The following is a 15,931-nucleotide window of genomic DNA, read 5'->3' on the forward strand; positions in this document are numbered from 1 at the left end:
ACGAGTCATCATCTACGTTGCATCCCAGTTACCATATCCTCACCTCTTGAACTACTTTGGCTTTACTGTACCGCATCCTTCCTGCGAATCCTTCTCATCATTTCTTATCGCCCTCCTTCTGCTGACTCTTAATTTTTGCTGCCTTTCCACGACACCTTGTGCAAGATAACTGCCTCATATCCTAGCACACCTGTACTACTTTTAGGCGATTTTAACTCCCCATCAATTGATTGGTCTAATCTAGCTTCCTCGGTATAAAAAAATAACATGGCTAGCAAGCTCGCCAGCACGTGTCTCACATTTGGATTAACCTAAGTTGTCAGTCATCCCACTCACAGTACACACCATTCTTCTACTATCTTGGATTTGGTGCTAACTTCACACTCTGAAAACTTTTCCCCTATCTCGTACCTGAATGGCCTCAGTGACCATAAGATACTGCACATTTCTTTTTCATGCCATATGGCCAAACAAACAAAAACTAAAAATACAGTCACATTTTATGACAGAGGCGATTATGACAGCATGACCCAAGATTTAACAACCTTTTCTGATAGATTCACAGCTCACTTCTACCTTCATTCCCCACAGTATAACTGGTTTAAATCTGAATTCTTGTATCTCGTTAAATTGCACATTCCTACCATAATAACTGATGAATGGAAACAATCCCCATGGTTTAACAGCACACTAAAATGACTAAACAACAAGAAAAAATGTCTCTTCCGTTCTGCAAACTCTTTTCAATTTGAACTTAAGTGGGAGAAATATTGCCTTGCAGTCAAACAATATGACAAGAAGGTCGCAGAGGCCAAACGTGGCTTTTTTTCAACTACACTGCCCTCTGTGTTGCACGATAACTCAAAACGTTTCTGGCAATGTATTAATCCCCAGTAGCCCAACACTGTTTTTCTACGTGACATTTCTGGCGCCCCAGTCAACGGAACCGAGGTCGCTGACACTTTAAACACTGCTTTTAATAATGACTACCCTGAAATTCTTCCCGTATTACCACCTTCTACTTATCCCTCTATGGCAAACATTACATTTAATGTGAAATAAATTATTAAATGCCTTAAAATGCCTATGCCAATGCCCATGCCAAAAATGCCAATGCCTTAAAAAATTTGTCCTCGTGTGGTACTGACGGCATTAACTCCAAGGTATTAAAAAGCACTAAGCACATCAGCAATCTTTTTATAACGCCAATATTTCAACAGCCTCTCACAACTGGATCAGTCCCCACTGACTGGAAAACTGGTAAAATAACTTCCATCTTTAAAAAAGGCGACCATACAAATCCTAGCAACTACCATCCAATTTCCATCATTAGTGTTTGTTTGAAACTGATGGAGCACGTTCTACATTCCCACTTTCCTGTCATCTATCAATTTCTTTCATCCTAACCAGCACGGATTTTGTGACGCTCATTCTCGCAACTATCAACTTGCTCTGTTCCTATGCGATTTGCATTCTCATCTCGATCGCAACATCCCCACTGACGCTCTCTTTCTGCATTTCAAAAAAGCATTCGATAAAGCATCAAATATTCTTCTCCTGCATCATGGAACATGTCATATACTCTCACATTATGGACTTCTTAGATGCTAACAATTTCTTCCATCCATCCCAGCAAGGGTTCCGCAAGGGGTATTCATGTGAAACACAACTAGCCATGTTTCTCAATGATTTACGTACTGATTTGGACATTAACCTTCAGATTGACGCTATTTTTCTGGATTAAGCTAAGGCATTTGATAAAGTTCCACATCAACAGTTAATACAAAAGCTCTCGCGGTTAAAGCTACATTCTAACATACTAAAGTGGATCAAGACGTTCTTAACTAATAGCTCTCAATATGTTATCACAAATAACCAGTCCTCCCATCCTCTTCCTCAGGTGTCCCACAAGGCTCAGTCCTCGCCCCTATTTTGTTTCTTATATATATCAACGACCTCCCACTGCAAGTATCTTGCCAAATTAGAATGTTTGCTGACAACTGCGTTATATACTGCCGAGTAACTAACACTATGGATCAAGAAGCCCTCCAGCAGGATCTTAACCACATGCAACAATGGTGTGAAGATCGGCTCATGATCCTTAAACGTAGCAAAGCTCCTTTCCATTGCCCATTGACACAAGATTCATGTGTTTCAATGCACAATCGCTAATGAGTCCGTATAATCCGTATCATCTTTCAAATACTTAGGCATCACATCATCTAATCATCTAACATGGAACGAAGATATTACTAATGTGATATTATCAGCCTGGTTACACCCACTGCAGGGCAAAGGCCTCTCCCATACTTCTCCAGCTACCCCGGTCACATACTAATTATGGCCATGTCGTCCCTGCAAACTTCTTAATCTCATCCGCCCACCTAACTTTCTGCCACCCCCTGCTACGCTTCTCTTCCCTTGGAATCCAGTCCGTAAACCTTAATGACCATCGGTTATCTTCCCTCCTCATTACATGTCATGCCCATGCCCCCATTTATATTTCTTGATTTCAACTAAGATGTCATTAACTCGCATTTGTTCCCTCACCCAATATGCTCTTTTCTTATCTCTTAACGTTACACCAATCATTCTTCTTTCAATAGCTCATTGCGTCAATAGCTCATTGCATCGTACTCAATTTAAGTAGTACCCTTTCCGTAAGCCTCCAGGTGTCTGCCCCGTACGTGAGTACTGGTAGGACACAGCTGTTATACACTTTTCTCTTGAGGGATAATGGCAACCTGCTGTTCATGATCTCAGAATGCCTGCCAAATGCACCCCAGCCCATTCTTATTCTTCTGATTATTTCAGTCTCGTGATCTGGATCCGCGGTCACTACCTGCCCTAAGTAGATGTATTCCCTTACGACTTTCAATGCCTCGCTACCTATCGTAAACTGCTGTTCTCTTCTGAGACTGTTAAACATTACTTTAGTTTTCTAACAGTCTAACATGCGAATAATGAATACCTTCTACCGCAAGCGGGGTAGCCGAAAGTGGATGTGGAGGAGCCCAAATGGCGAGACTAGAAACGAAATAGACTTCATAGTCTGCGCTAACCCAGGCATCATACAAGAATGTGATATAATCAGCCGACAAAACACTGGGATTTCTTAAACGTCATCTTTGCCTCACCCCACCTCACGTGAAATCGCTTGCTTCCAAATCGCTCAATCGACCTAAACTAGAATATGCATCTGTCATATGGGACCCGCATCATGCTAACCCCATAAATGATCTAGAAGCAGTCCAAAATCATGCTACAAGGTTCATCCATTGTTCTTATTCATATGACGTCAGTGTTTCAGCTCGGAAAACCAAATCTGCCTTATCGCCTCTCTCAGTTCACCATCGCATAGCTGCCCTGTTACTGTACCACAAGTTCTATCACTCATCACTCAATCGTGCACCTTACATCATGCCAGCCTCGCATATTTCTCACCGCACCAACCATAACCTTCATGATTTGCGCCCATGTGCCCTAACGGTTACTTTTTCAACTTCCTTCTTTCAATGTGCAGCTAAAGACTGGAACGGCCTTCCCCAATATATCGTTGATATCACCTGTGCATCGTCATTCGTTAAAAATTTAAATAACCTTTTTTGTATATAAACACATGTGGCATTGTTCATGCTTTTTAGCTGATTCCACCCCTTATGTAATACCCCCTCGTGGGGTCTTTAAGGAAATAAAATGAAATGAAATGAAACTCTTGTACCTTAATCTTCACCCAGACATCCTCGATTGGATCCGTGAATTTTTAACCAATCGCCTTCAGTTTGCTTCCGCTAACTCGATCTCCTCAATCCTATCTCCTGGTGTGCCTTAAGGCTCTGTCCTTGGGCCTCGCCTCTATCTCATATATATTAATGACCTTCCACTTAACTTATCATCCAACATATGCCTTTTCACAAACGACTGTGTTTTATATACACAAATAACAAATGTTTTAGACTGCTTCGTTCTTCAAGAAGACCTCCTCCAAATCAAGGCATGGGGCAGCAAATGGTGCATGTCCCTCAATATCGGTAAGTGTCCTCAAGTGAACATGTTTGTAGTTATTATACATTCTTAATTAGATTGATTTGAATGTACAGTGTATGTATGTTGCTGTATGTGAATTGTGCTAGCCTTCCAGTAAAAAAAATTTTTTTGCACTTCGTAACTTATGATGTCGAAACTGTGCCTGCGTGAACTCAGGGTGTCTAGGGCCTAGTCAGGTGACTACGTGTGTCACCTTACCCCTCTTCACCCGGACAACTGTATATTGTCTAAATTTCAATAAAGTCAAAGTCAACATGTGCTTTCATCGATGTCGTAATTATGCAGTACCTTCCTACTCCCTTAACAACTGCACTTTAGAACAGTGTGAAACATTTAAGTACCTAGGAGCGCATGTATTGAGTGACTTATCTAGGACCCATCATATAAATCAGTTAACTAATTCCTGCAACCAACTACTAGGTTATCTATGCTGTAACTTGTCTTCAGCATCTCCTTCAGTCAAACTACTTGCATAAAAAATCTTAATCTAATCGAAACTAGAATATGCTTGTGCTATTTATGACAGCCATCAGGTTAATATGATTAACACCATTGAATCAGTTCAGAACCGAGCTTCCAGATTAATTCTTTCTGACTACTCTTTTAATACAAGTGTTTCAGCCTTAAAATCCAGGTTGTGTCTTCCCTTGCTCACCTTCTGCAGCAGAAGTGCTCGTCTCTTTTATTTTTTAGGTTCTTTCATTTATAGCCCACAGGTAAACAAATCATCATTACAGCCCATCGCTTCTCCCACCACACACATCCTGATGCTGTATACCTACCACGCGCCCATTCCACTATGCATCAACATTCTTTTTTTCTACACACAGCCCATGAATGGTATACCCTTTTTTCTGACATCGCCCTCATCACTGACATTTCTTGTTTCATAGCTGCCATCAAAGATTATCTTTCAAGTCACATTACCTAACCTGACATGCCGTTTTTTCAATATGTGCCCACCCCTTATGCAATGTCTTGTTCAGGGACCTTTGAAGTATAATAATTAAGTAAGTAAGTAAGTAAGTAAGTAAATAAATAAATAAATAAATAAAGGGAGCTTCAGAATCTATGTGCTATGTTAAATTTCAAGCTATAAGCAACAACACTTAGTTTAGTTGCTTAGTGTTCTTTTCTTCTTTTCCTTTTATTTATTTATTCCATTTCAGTATTTTGTTTATATATATTTTTTTCACGAGCATCGATTTCAACCGCTCCTTCTATTATCTCTTTCAGAGACACGATAGCCCACGACCACCAGCAAAACAGGTAATAGAGAGCTGCTGTGCACGCTTTTGACACACGGCCGTTGACACGTGATTGACAGGCGGCCGTGTCACTGGCCTTGTACACGGAACTCCTTTATTCTCAATTCTACACCCTCGCCGCTAACGTGACGCCTTCACTCATTGCCACACCCACCCACCTTACACCCTCTCCCCTTTAGAAGGACCCCACCAATATATAGACCGTTTCATCGGGCGAGGAGGATAGGGCGCGCAGAGAGCCTTTCCTCCTCTCTGGCTTGGGCGATCAGGCGCGGCGCTACTTGAAAGTATTGCTGTCGCGTGGTGCGGAACGATTTCGAGATGTTTATATGGTACTTTGTGAAATTTACGCCATGTCCGTTCATATAAGGTCGTCAGGGAAGCCTTTCGGTGCATAGGTAACTACAGTAGGCGGAAATATCTCTTGGGGGCGCAAGAATGTGACGCGCTTTATCAGCCGCGGTGTACGCACATGATTATCAGTCGCAGTGTGTGTATATGTTGTGAACTATTTTGCTTATATCGGCTTTAATTCAACAAAGAAAACCGGTGTCTCTGTATTAGCAGCATAAAATGGTAAATCTGCTCACTATCAGATCGCTTGGCGTACGGAGTAAAACATAAAGCATAAGAGCGCATGCTCGTGCACGGCCAACCTAAGGCAACCCCGAAACATCTAAGCGGCAGGCGCGCTATCAAATATTTGTGATGCACCGGCATCGTTCTCGCGCATTTCAAGTCTAGTAGGCTTCAAATTACCATATGTCTACGCTAGCCTTCATGCATGAGGCCGATTGCGCTGCTCAACACAGTGATCACTGCGGTTGGTGAAACAGCACAATACATATGTAAGCTGTGCGCTTCGGTATTACCTTTTTCGCCTGTATACAGCCATAATATATGAGAGGGATGGCATAGAAAGAATGCGATGCCTATTTCTGAGGTCAGAATTTTCGTAATAGGTGTGAGTGCGTCGTAGAGAACGGAACGAACACAACCGAAAAAAAAAATGCGGTTATCGTCCTCTTTCTCGATAAAGCAAGAGAAAACGGCCTAACGCCGCAATACTACCTCGCATAGTCACGCCGCACAATGTTTATAAATATACAACCCTGATGCCGTATGCTTGCACTATGCGGTATATAGAACAAAGATATACGTAATCCAGTACCTACCACTGCTTAGGACGCTCGCGCAGTTCGTAAAGAGTCCCTTTGCTGGACAAGCTTAATTCAGACTGTAAGGTACGCTGCAATTGCTTGCCAAAACTATTTTATTCAGGGGCGGAAACCTCATCCATCGAACCAAGTAGTCAAGCAATGTAACCTGCAGAGAACAGTTTGAACGCTTGTCAAAGTATATCACAGCTCCTATCGTAGCAGAACGGTACCCACGCTGTTACGATCGTCGCGTTTGTTTCATGGCTCCTAAACCGCAGCTTAGAAATAGAGGATAATACTGCAATAAGGTCACATTAGTGATTGGAACATTCAGAAACACACAATTGATCTCCGAGGCTGATCTTAGGCTCAAATATGCGCGCACACATTGCGCTGCGTGTTCCGTCCACCTTAACGCCAGCAGAAATTCCGGCCATGACGCATTAAACCGCTTCAGCATGTCTCACAGAACCGTTTACCACGTAGAAGACGCACGTCATACTAAACAGACCGCACGACCGCGAAAACAAACGCCACAACCTACCGTCGAGTGTATACCTGCCATGCAAGAGACCGCTTTCACCCAAGCCAGTATGGCGCCGCTCATAGGCGGCGCCACTGCGTTCACAATATGGCGGCACCTACGAAAAAACGGTCTATACTGTGGCGAGGAAAGCATATGTTGCCTTGAAGAAAACAAGTCCACTTGTTGAAACGTTGGCACCTGCTTTCAACTTGTTCTCAATTTTCCCACACTTATCTGATGGACATCTAAGTTTTGCAGGAAAGCCAGCCTCTCAGTAACAAGGCACATGGGTTTGCGAACAGCGAGGGTGCACTCTTTTGCAGCTTCCAGTCTGAGCCCTGAGCTTATCGCTTGACAGCAAACTTACGGGAAATTGATGCAATATATTAAGGCAGAGGCTGGTAAGAAGCGACAATTAGCAGAAATTATTAAATTTTCCAATGCTAACATAAATACTATACAATCTTCTCGTATAATGGCCTACTAGTTTAAATTTTTTTACCAATGACAATGTAAATGAATTGTTCCAACGTGTCAAAGTAATCCAACTTGCTATTAAATGCATGTGCATATCATTATTCGATGCTAAGTATTCGTATTTGATTCGTATTAGAAAATTTTGATATTTGCACACCCCAAGAAATAATAAAACATACAAACCAAATGCCTGCATGTTTATGCTTTACTTTGTGCCATAGCAAGAGAGAAGTACTTCCATTTCGTCTGCTTGTTCCCATGCCATGCAGTCACGCGTGCAGAGAACGAAACTATCTCATTTACTACAGTGTTCCTGCACGCGATCATGCTCTGTGATTCGCTTTGACTGCCTCAACGCTTGTGATTGTGGCAATGACTTATACCGCCAGTCAGGTGTTCTCGTGCAGAGCGTGCAAAATCGTCCATCGTGCAAAACGAAGCTCTAGCAGCCATCATCATCTTCCTCGGCCGCCTTTTATGCACGGCATGCTCTGGCGCATGTCTCGTGCTGCGAGCTTAGAAGAAAAAGGGAAGGAAATTAAAATAGAGCTTCCTTTGCTTGTGCTATCGGTCTGAATGGTTGGTACTCAGGTCTCACTCACTGTTGTAGTAGACCTAACCTCAGTCCCTTTAATGTGGTGACCCGGACGTGATTGTACGGTGAGCAAGACGTGATGGACGAGTCCACGAGCGAAACACCTGAGAACCGTTTGGACCAATAGCAGGAGCAGAAGCTGTATTTTAATCTTCCTTTTCTTTATTTCTTATCTCGCAGCTCACAGCACGAGATACAAGCACCGGAGCCCGCCATGTATAAAAAGCAGCCAAGGAAGATGATCATGGCTGCTAGAGAGACAAACGTAACAGCTCGCACGTGAGACCGTCACTGCAAGTGCAGCACTCAGCAAAAAGGCGAGAGAGAGGGAAAAAAAAACAAAGGCGGGGCCCGTGACGCGTGCGTCCGGGGCCCCACCTTCGTTTTTTTTTTTTTTGTGTGTGTGTGTGTGTGTTTTCGTGCTATCCTCGAGCTCCAGTATGGGAGAATGCAGGGAAGGAATTTCGCGTGTGGAGGCTAGCCTATCTAGTCTAGCCGTCTAGTGGAGACAGTGTCCCTCTTGGCACTGGAGCTTGCCTCCTGAGATCATGGGTCTGTAGCACTTCAAGTATTTCTATCTATGCTATTAATGAACTAATTTGAAAAATTCTTACACTACAACACTACTTAAAGGGCACGTAACAACTTCCAGCATATAACCAAAACTTGCTACGTGGAATGGTGAGGGGCCATTTAACACTATAGGTAGCATTAATAATGCCAAAAAGGTGTTAAGAAATGGTGTCGTTTCTCTTCAGAAAGCTAATAAATCTAATGATTATCTTTAAAAGGAAAGCATTCGCTGCATTATGTTCATGTATGTGATTGTTCAAATTATGATTGCCCTATTCATTGTTTCCTTACCCAACAGGCAGGTTCTTAACAAGAAAGTGACCTTGCTGCTGTACAACATTTATTTTTCTTTGTTTTGAATATGTATATATGTGTGCAATATGTAAATAAGGGCTGATTTCTCTTGTACTTCATTCAGTCATGTGAAAGACAGAGCAGCATTCACTGTTTCAAGTATGCCTAACTTTTTAAATATTAATATCCTTTTTTTATTACTTAGATACTTCTGTGGTGTTGCTCGACCTCCTTTGCTTATCTGCCTGCCCACCCATAAGCACTTCGTGCTTAAAGGGAAGCTGAAAGCTTTCCCAGGAAAAATGAGTGAAGAGCAGTATGACGTGATTTTCAACCCTCTGAATTCGAATATCGCATCGAAATTGAGCGAAAGAAAGCGCAAACATATTTTATTTCGACGAAAAGTGCAGCAGCGGACACGCCCAGCTCCCATGCCTCGTTTCCGCCTGTCATTGGTCGGGCGCCTCGTGACGTCAACAATGGTGTTCGTCCGGACCGACTGCTGCCGCTACACGCGAAGCACGGTGCAAGGTAGTTTGGTGCTGTTTTGCCGAGACGGTCATGGAAAATTTCAAGAGCTTGCATTTCTCTGAGGAGTTGGGCGTTAAGTCCAAACTCCACGAGAGCCATTTTGCACGAGACGGTGATGGGCGATGGCTTCGAGCCACAAAACGGGCCGTCGCTTGAACATATCGCTCGGTGTTGTCGCTCGATCGCTCATTTATAGAAATCTAGAACTCGTCGCTCGTCGCCCGGAAGTGTTAGCCATTAGTGCGAAGCCGGAACTGGATGTACATAACTCAAATACTACTGTTTGTCGCACGGAACGAGCAAACTATTGAATTTTACACATGCAAGAATAAGAAGCTAGTGCAAGACCTTCAGAAATATTTTATGCTCCTTTTTCAGTAAAATATATCAACTTAAATTGATAAAGCATGCGTCATGTTAGTTTCGGCGCGTGTATTGCTGCCCTCATACCGGGAAGTCGTCGCTCGCGTGGAGTTCGGCTTGCAGGCGACGAGTGAACGCGACAGCCATCGCCTCGCCTGTCACGCTGTCGCGTGCAAGATCACTTGTAAGGGGTTTATACTTTGCTCCCTACATGTAGCGCTGATTGCGAAGAGCCGGCCTCTCCAAGAAGCAAAAAGTGCTGGTGCAAGCACTGCTTTCCATGTGAACGAAGGCGAAGTGTTAGCATTTCCTTGCGTTGCAAATGTTCTTTGGCGAGTATGTTTTTTGCTAAGCTGCATTCAGCATTCCAGTGAGTACGTTTCCGGGCAAACAACTGTAGTGTTATGATCCTGCATGCCTCCTCGTAGAACATAAGCAGTGATGCGATCTCCGGCATTTGGGTGCTGCCCCAAAGCTGTCAGCAATCTACACAGACGGTTTAAACGCAGGAAAAGTTTACCAGCTGTTGTAGCACATGTAGTATAGAACCTTCATCAGTGCGCCATCCGCACGTTACTCGTAACCAGCGAATTCCGTCGGCTACGTGAGATGGTCGGTTTCTCTATGTGTGCGGGAAAAGGGGGAGAGCAGCGTCTTGGCGTGAGCAGGCTTTTCAACACATGCAAACTTTACGCTTGCACTGCGTTATGGTAGCTGCATGCAGGCTGTTTCACAACACACGTGCGAATAGAAAATTCGCGGCGCTTGGCAATGAAACCTGTGTCAAGGGTGGGAGATAACATGCACATTCCGTTCAGAGTGCTAACACGAAGGAGAACCCAAAGCACGGATTATTGATAAACTCCGGTAGTGATCGACACGGAAGTGGTTAAAGCACAACACTGTTGTTCTTGAGCGCTTGAAGTTGTTTCGCTTCACAGCAGCCTCCCACTTAGCTGAAAGCTTCTTGTCTTGCAGGAACTAATGGAACATCGGAACATCATTGCAGCCGCTGGTGTTCGTGCAAGCGTAGGCTGCACAGAACGCCGGCATGATCGGCCTACAAGTTCAATTGATGCTGCGCACGTCAACTATCCCTCCTATATACACACAAACAAAGGAATGTAGGGTCGAGCGAAGCAGATTAGGATGGCACGCACACAGAAATAAGCCCGGTCAGGCATGGTCGCGGAGAGTGCGAAGGAACGGAACACCAGCGCTGACGTCACTAAGCAGCGGTTTCCGGTCTTCGCTTGCATCGTCAGCATCAGCAGCAGCACGTGGCGCTCGATGGGGGGCGGAGCTACAGTGCAATTTTAACCGACGATTGCATCGCTCCTAAGTGAAAAATACCCCCAAAATTTTACCTGCATGGTTTGTAAGGTTCCCGCATCCGTATATGAGCACCTTATTGAATTCGACAGACTCTTCAGCTTCCCTTTAAGTGTCGCAGTGAATGTGTATTGCCTTTGAAGAGCAATAAAATTGTCATTATTATTACTATTAGTGATGTGAATTGCCTTCCAGCATGACTGCTTGCAGTCTTTGGCTTCAGCCAAAGATACTTGTAGCCTGTAGCCTTAAAGCCACATTGCTGAAACTTTATTTCCACCAATCATTTCTAGAATCTAGAGCTCGAAAATGGAGCGATGATGGCTGCGGAGTGAACCAGTTATGAAAACAAAATAACAGTGGTATGGCTTGGTTAACCAATCTGGCTTCACCTAGCTCCACAATGGCATGAGTAATTTTAAATGTTTTGGCAGAACTCATTTAACAATCAATGTCGACGCATTAATTAGCATGGAAGCAATGTAGGGACACACTGTATTGCCAACACCAAGACACATCCCGTATGAAGCACACATGCAGCCGGGCATCTCCCTCTAGACATGCTGCACCATGCTGCCGTGAATTCCGAGCACGACCCGCCGCGGTTGCTCAGTGGCTATGGTGTTAGGCTGCTGAGCACGAGGTCGCAGGATCGAATCCCGGCCACGGCAGCCGCAATTCAATGGGGGCGAAATACAAAAACACCCATGTACTTAGATTTAAATGCACATTAAAGAAACCCAGATGGTCAAAATGTCCGGAGTCCTCCACTACGGCATGCCTCATAATCAGAAGGTGGTTTTGGCACGTAAAACCCCATAATTTAATTTCAATTCCGAGCATGGCACGTGTTTGAATATATATTCAGATAAAACTTCCTGAACGTAAGTGGCGTGGGATTCCGCCCAGCACCAGAGAAACGTTTGTCCTTGAAGATTGTTGCCTCCCCAGTGCCACACACTCAATGACCCAAAATAAAGTCATTTAAGAGCAGCACATACCGAGTGGCACATAGCCAGCCACACAAGCTGGCATGAACAGAGGTCGGCTGAAGAGCGGCGCATGCCAATTGGCCAAGGATGGTCCAACATCTGGCTTAGAACCTGGTTCTCCCAGCACAGTAACGCGATGGTTTACCTGTTAGACCATCACCTACAATATGAACTAAGTTGGAGGGAAGATGGCAAGAGACACTGAGAGATAGATGGGTAGACAGATAAATATATACCGGAAAGTGCGTGAAGAATTAACAAATTCCATCAAGAGGCCTTTCGTTATTAGCTGTGGACACGCCACGTTGCAACGCTTTGCACTCCACTGAACATAAGATATCTAGGATTGTTTCCTAATAGACAATGTCCATCAACAGCGTCCAGTGGCCGATGCAGAGTTTGTTACTTTTAATGTTCAAACATTGCCCCCAACCCCAATCCTCAGGGAATTCAAGGAGCACATTTGATTTCAAGTTTTAAGGGTGCTTAAGCCTATTTTTCAAAATTGAAGAACCTTCAAGGATTTCAAGAAGGTGCAACAACCCTGATGGAGCCAGGCAAGATGGGTGCACTTGAATAAGTAGGAGCCAGTACTAACCTGTGGCAGGTGAAACAAACCCTCAAGGGCAGGGGCACAGGGGGTTCGAGGTCGTGCCGCCGTCCCCGGACTGGGCGTGCACGCTTGCTGCTTCCAGGCAGTGCAATGTGACAGGACAGCTCGTGAGGGAGCTCAAATTGCTGCGCATTGAGCAGCGAAGCAGCTGCGACAAGCGTGTGCAGCGCACTGCTGCTGTCGCCTGTTCGGGAGCTGCTGCCAGAGGCCATCACAGTGCACCGGTGGCAGATCCACTCGCCCGAGGGCAGGCTCTCTTCATCCAAGGGAGGGTCGCTGCCAGCATCATACAATTGTTCAGCAACTGATCTTAGCGAGAAGCTAAACATTTCACATGCAACAGTTTGAAGCAAGGAATTGGGCTAAGTAATGTTCATTAATCTTGAACTATACTGAGCTGTGGTGTAGCGAGCTTTTGTCGGGGGGAGGGGAAGGGAGCTTGACTGCAGGCGGTGAGGGGGGCTGGCTGGGCAGGCCACAGACTAACAGAAATATTTCTTTCTTAGGGGGGGGGCAGTGTACCACCGCCTGGTTACGCCACCAAGTTAAACTAATCACGGCAAGTAACACAAATAGACATGCCTTTTATGCTTCTGTTTATGCCTTCTCATCTTGATGAGAAGGCATACACTACTAACTGGTTTATTGTTGATGAAACGTTAACCTTATGTTGGCTGCAGTATATTGAGCATATGAGTTTGCCGTGCTTTGCTTGACTCAGCGCAGTTTGAAATGAGTTGAAACTGTGTTTCCTCTGAGCTTCACTGCCTGTAAATGCGGGCAGAGAAAGAAACCCTTCGTCACTCATGATCAGCTTCAATCAGTTCAAAATGCAGTACAACAACAGCACAATCTCATATATCTGATTTACCGAAAGAGTAGACCAAGGTTACTGAAGAGCTACAAGCATGCATTATGAACTCAAATGCTTAGCATTTCACACCAGTTCTGTGCTGAATGTGCCTACCTACTCATGTGTGGCGAGATCCTTCAACGTTACTACATCACAATGCCCACAAGGTCAATATCACAAATTCAATTCCCAGTTTCTGTGGCTGCATTTTGATGGGAACAAGGTGCAAGAAATGCTGCCATCCCAGCATGCATCGTGCACTACTACTATCAGACTTTCTTTTTTGTAATATATTGAATGTTCGAAAGCACGACCGTTCACCCACTAAAAACAGTGTTAGAAAAGAAAAAAGATATCACAATGGTTTGGCAATAGCAAATGTTGCATGGTGCAAGCTACCCTCATAGCAGCGGACGCTCACTCGATCAGCGGTAGGATGGGGTCCAACAAATCGAAGCCCCCTTTCCCGCACACGGGTGCTGCCGCTGTAACGCCGTCTTTGCTGGATAGGTTAAAAAAGGACACGCAGTCTGTCACATGCATTTATGGCATCGACCATCGCTACGTCACCTATGCCCTTTTAATGCCAGAGAAGGCGGTTAAAATCCCTGCAGCTCCTGGTCCGGCGACAGAAAGCATGCAACCCATCATCGAGAGTCTCACTGGCACTGCAGGTGGAACGTGGCTGGACAGCGGTCGCAGCAGATCAGGTCTCCACCTTCTTTGCAGCTGTCGCAGCAGTCGTGGTTGACGGCGCGGCCCGCGGGACGGTGGCAGCGCACGGGCGGCTTGCGGCGCTCCTCCTCGCTCGCAGGGGGAGCGATCAGCGCCTGGATTTGCTGCGCGCACCAGACAGTGAGCAAAACACCCGGCGTACGGCATCTCCCAATCTATACTTACGGGCATCAGGCCCCCTGACGTGTTCAGGTCGTACTCGATAGTAGCCATCGTAGCGGACTAGCCGTGCTTATCTACGAGCCCCGCTTCTCTACTTGTCTCTGGGCGCCATGACACCCCCATCCTAAGGACGCCGCCATTGGCGGCCGTTGTTGCCAAAAGGAGTTGTTGGAAATCCGTTAGTATCCGCTAGCTTTTCACATAGAGTTTCATATTAGTACAACTAGAGAGAAATCTGGCGCTGCGAGCGTTCAACTATCATGGGCATGATTATGGGAATGATCACGGGAATGATTAAAATGATTGAGAAGTACAGGCTACGAATTGGCATTCTGTTGACTGACAAACTAGTCTACAGATATTTTTTCGTAGTTTTGGTTTCGCTCCAAGCGCAACTACTATTACCTGCAGTAGGATAGTGCAACGCAAAGCTCTCTGCCATAGAATTTCTAATAAAATAAAGGCTGGCGCTGGGTGCACGCAATTTAATCCAGGCCAGAGGTCACGTGGAAGATCGATGATGCTGAACGCTATTCGCGTTTATAATGACAAAAAACAGTAAACTTACTAATGAAAGGTACAGTATTTAATTAGTAATGATAATTATATGGCCTATTTTATGTAATAAAGATGCTTCGGTAATTGTAGGAGAAAGTTTGTAAAAAAATTGCGCTTATTACGGTGCTCGTAGCGGGAGATATTGAAACTAACTCGAGCATCCCTTGAATGTTTCTACTATGCTTGTGTCATTAGCAGCGGCGCGCGGTCGATTTTTTCGCCCTCTGTGGCCATTTCTTGAACTTGAGAGTGTGCGGGGCTGACTTTTGATAAAGATTTTCATTCATTGAACCGGCATGGCTGGCGGATTGGATTGTCGTGGCTTTGGTGAAATGCGAGGCGACTGGAGCTGGATGGATGGATGGATGTTATGAGCGTCCCCTTTGGAACGGGGCGGTGGCTTGCGCCACCAAGCTCTTGCTACTATGCTGCCTAATATCCTACCTAGGTTAACCAATGAAAAAAAAACCCTATGAACTACCAAGCCATAGCTTGGTGCCATAGCTTTATTCAACGCCTCCTGGCGTTGCTTTATTCTATGGATTTGGATTTTGTGGCGGATGGACGTGCTTTTCGGGGCTCCGTGGCGACGACGAAATCATAAGTTTTTGTGCATGCTTTGAGCTTGCTTCTATTTTTATTTGCTGGTTTTTTTTGCATTTAAATAGTAATTGGGCGTGCGGACGCTCCTGTGTCGAGGCTTCAGCAACTTCGTTCGTAGCTAAGTGCTCTTTTTTCTTCTTATTAGCTGATGTTTTTGAAGTGTTTTATTTTGCATAGAGCAGGAGCGCAAATTTTGAATTCGTGGTAAGCGTGGTAAACGTACCGGCTTTGTCTAGGTCTGGCGGTTTC

The 15,931-nt window shown here is 44.8% G+C and overlaps 1 protein-coding gene across 8 annotated transcripts in view; it reads right to left on the reverse strand.

Annotated features, from left to right (window-relative positions):
* The window catches only part of LOC142576642 (PHD finger protein 12), a 146,795-nt gene extending 132,113 nt beyond the window's left edge, over positions 1-14,682 (reverse strand). For 6 of the 8 annotated variants that reach the window (XM_075686863.1, XM_075686860.1, XM_075686861.1 and 3 more), the window contains exons 1-3: positions 14,525-14,682; positions 14,288-14,463; positions 12,757-13,047 (exon numbers count right to left, since the gene is read on the reverse strand). In XM_075686863.1, the coding sequence (XP_075542978.1) occupies positions 12,757-13,047; positions 14,288-14,463; positions 14,525-14,572 (515 nt within the window). In that variant the 5' untranslated portion in view covers positions 14,573-14,682. The other 2 variants (XM_075686859.1, XM_075686865.1) reach the window with 2 other exon arrangements.
* Between the last annotated feature and the right edge of the window lie 1,249 nt (positions 14,683-15,931).

This window comes from Dermacentor variabilis, chromosome 3 (assembly GCF_050947875.1).
Source record: "Dermacentor variabilis isolate Ectoservices chromosome 3, ASM5094787v1, whole genome shotgun sequence".
Lineage (NCBI taxonomy): Eukaryota > Metazoa > Arthropoda > Arachnida > Ixodida > Ixodidae > Dermacentor > Dermacentor variabilis.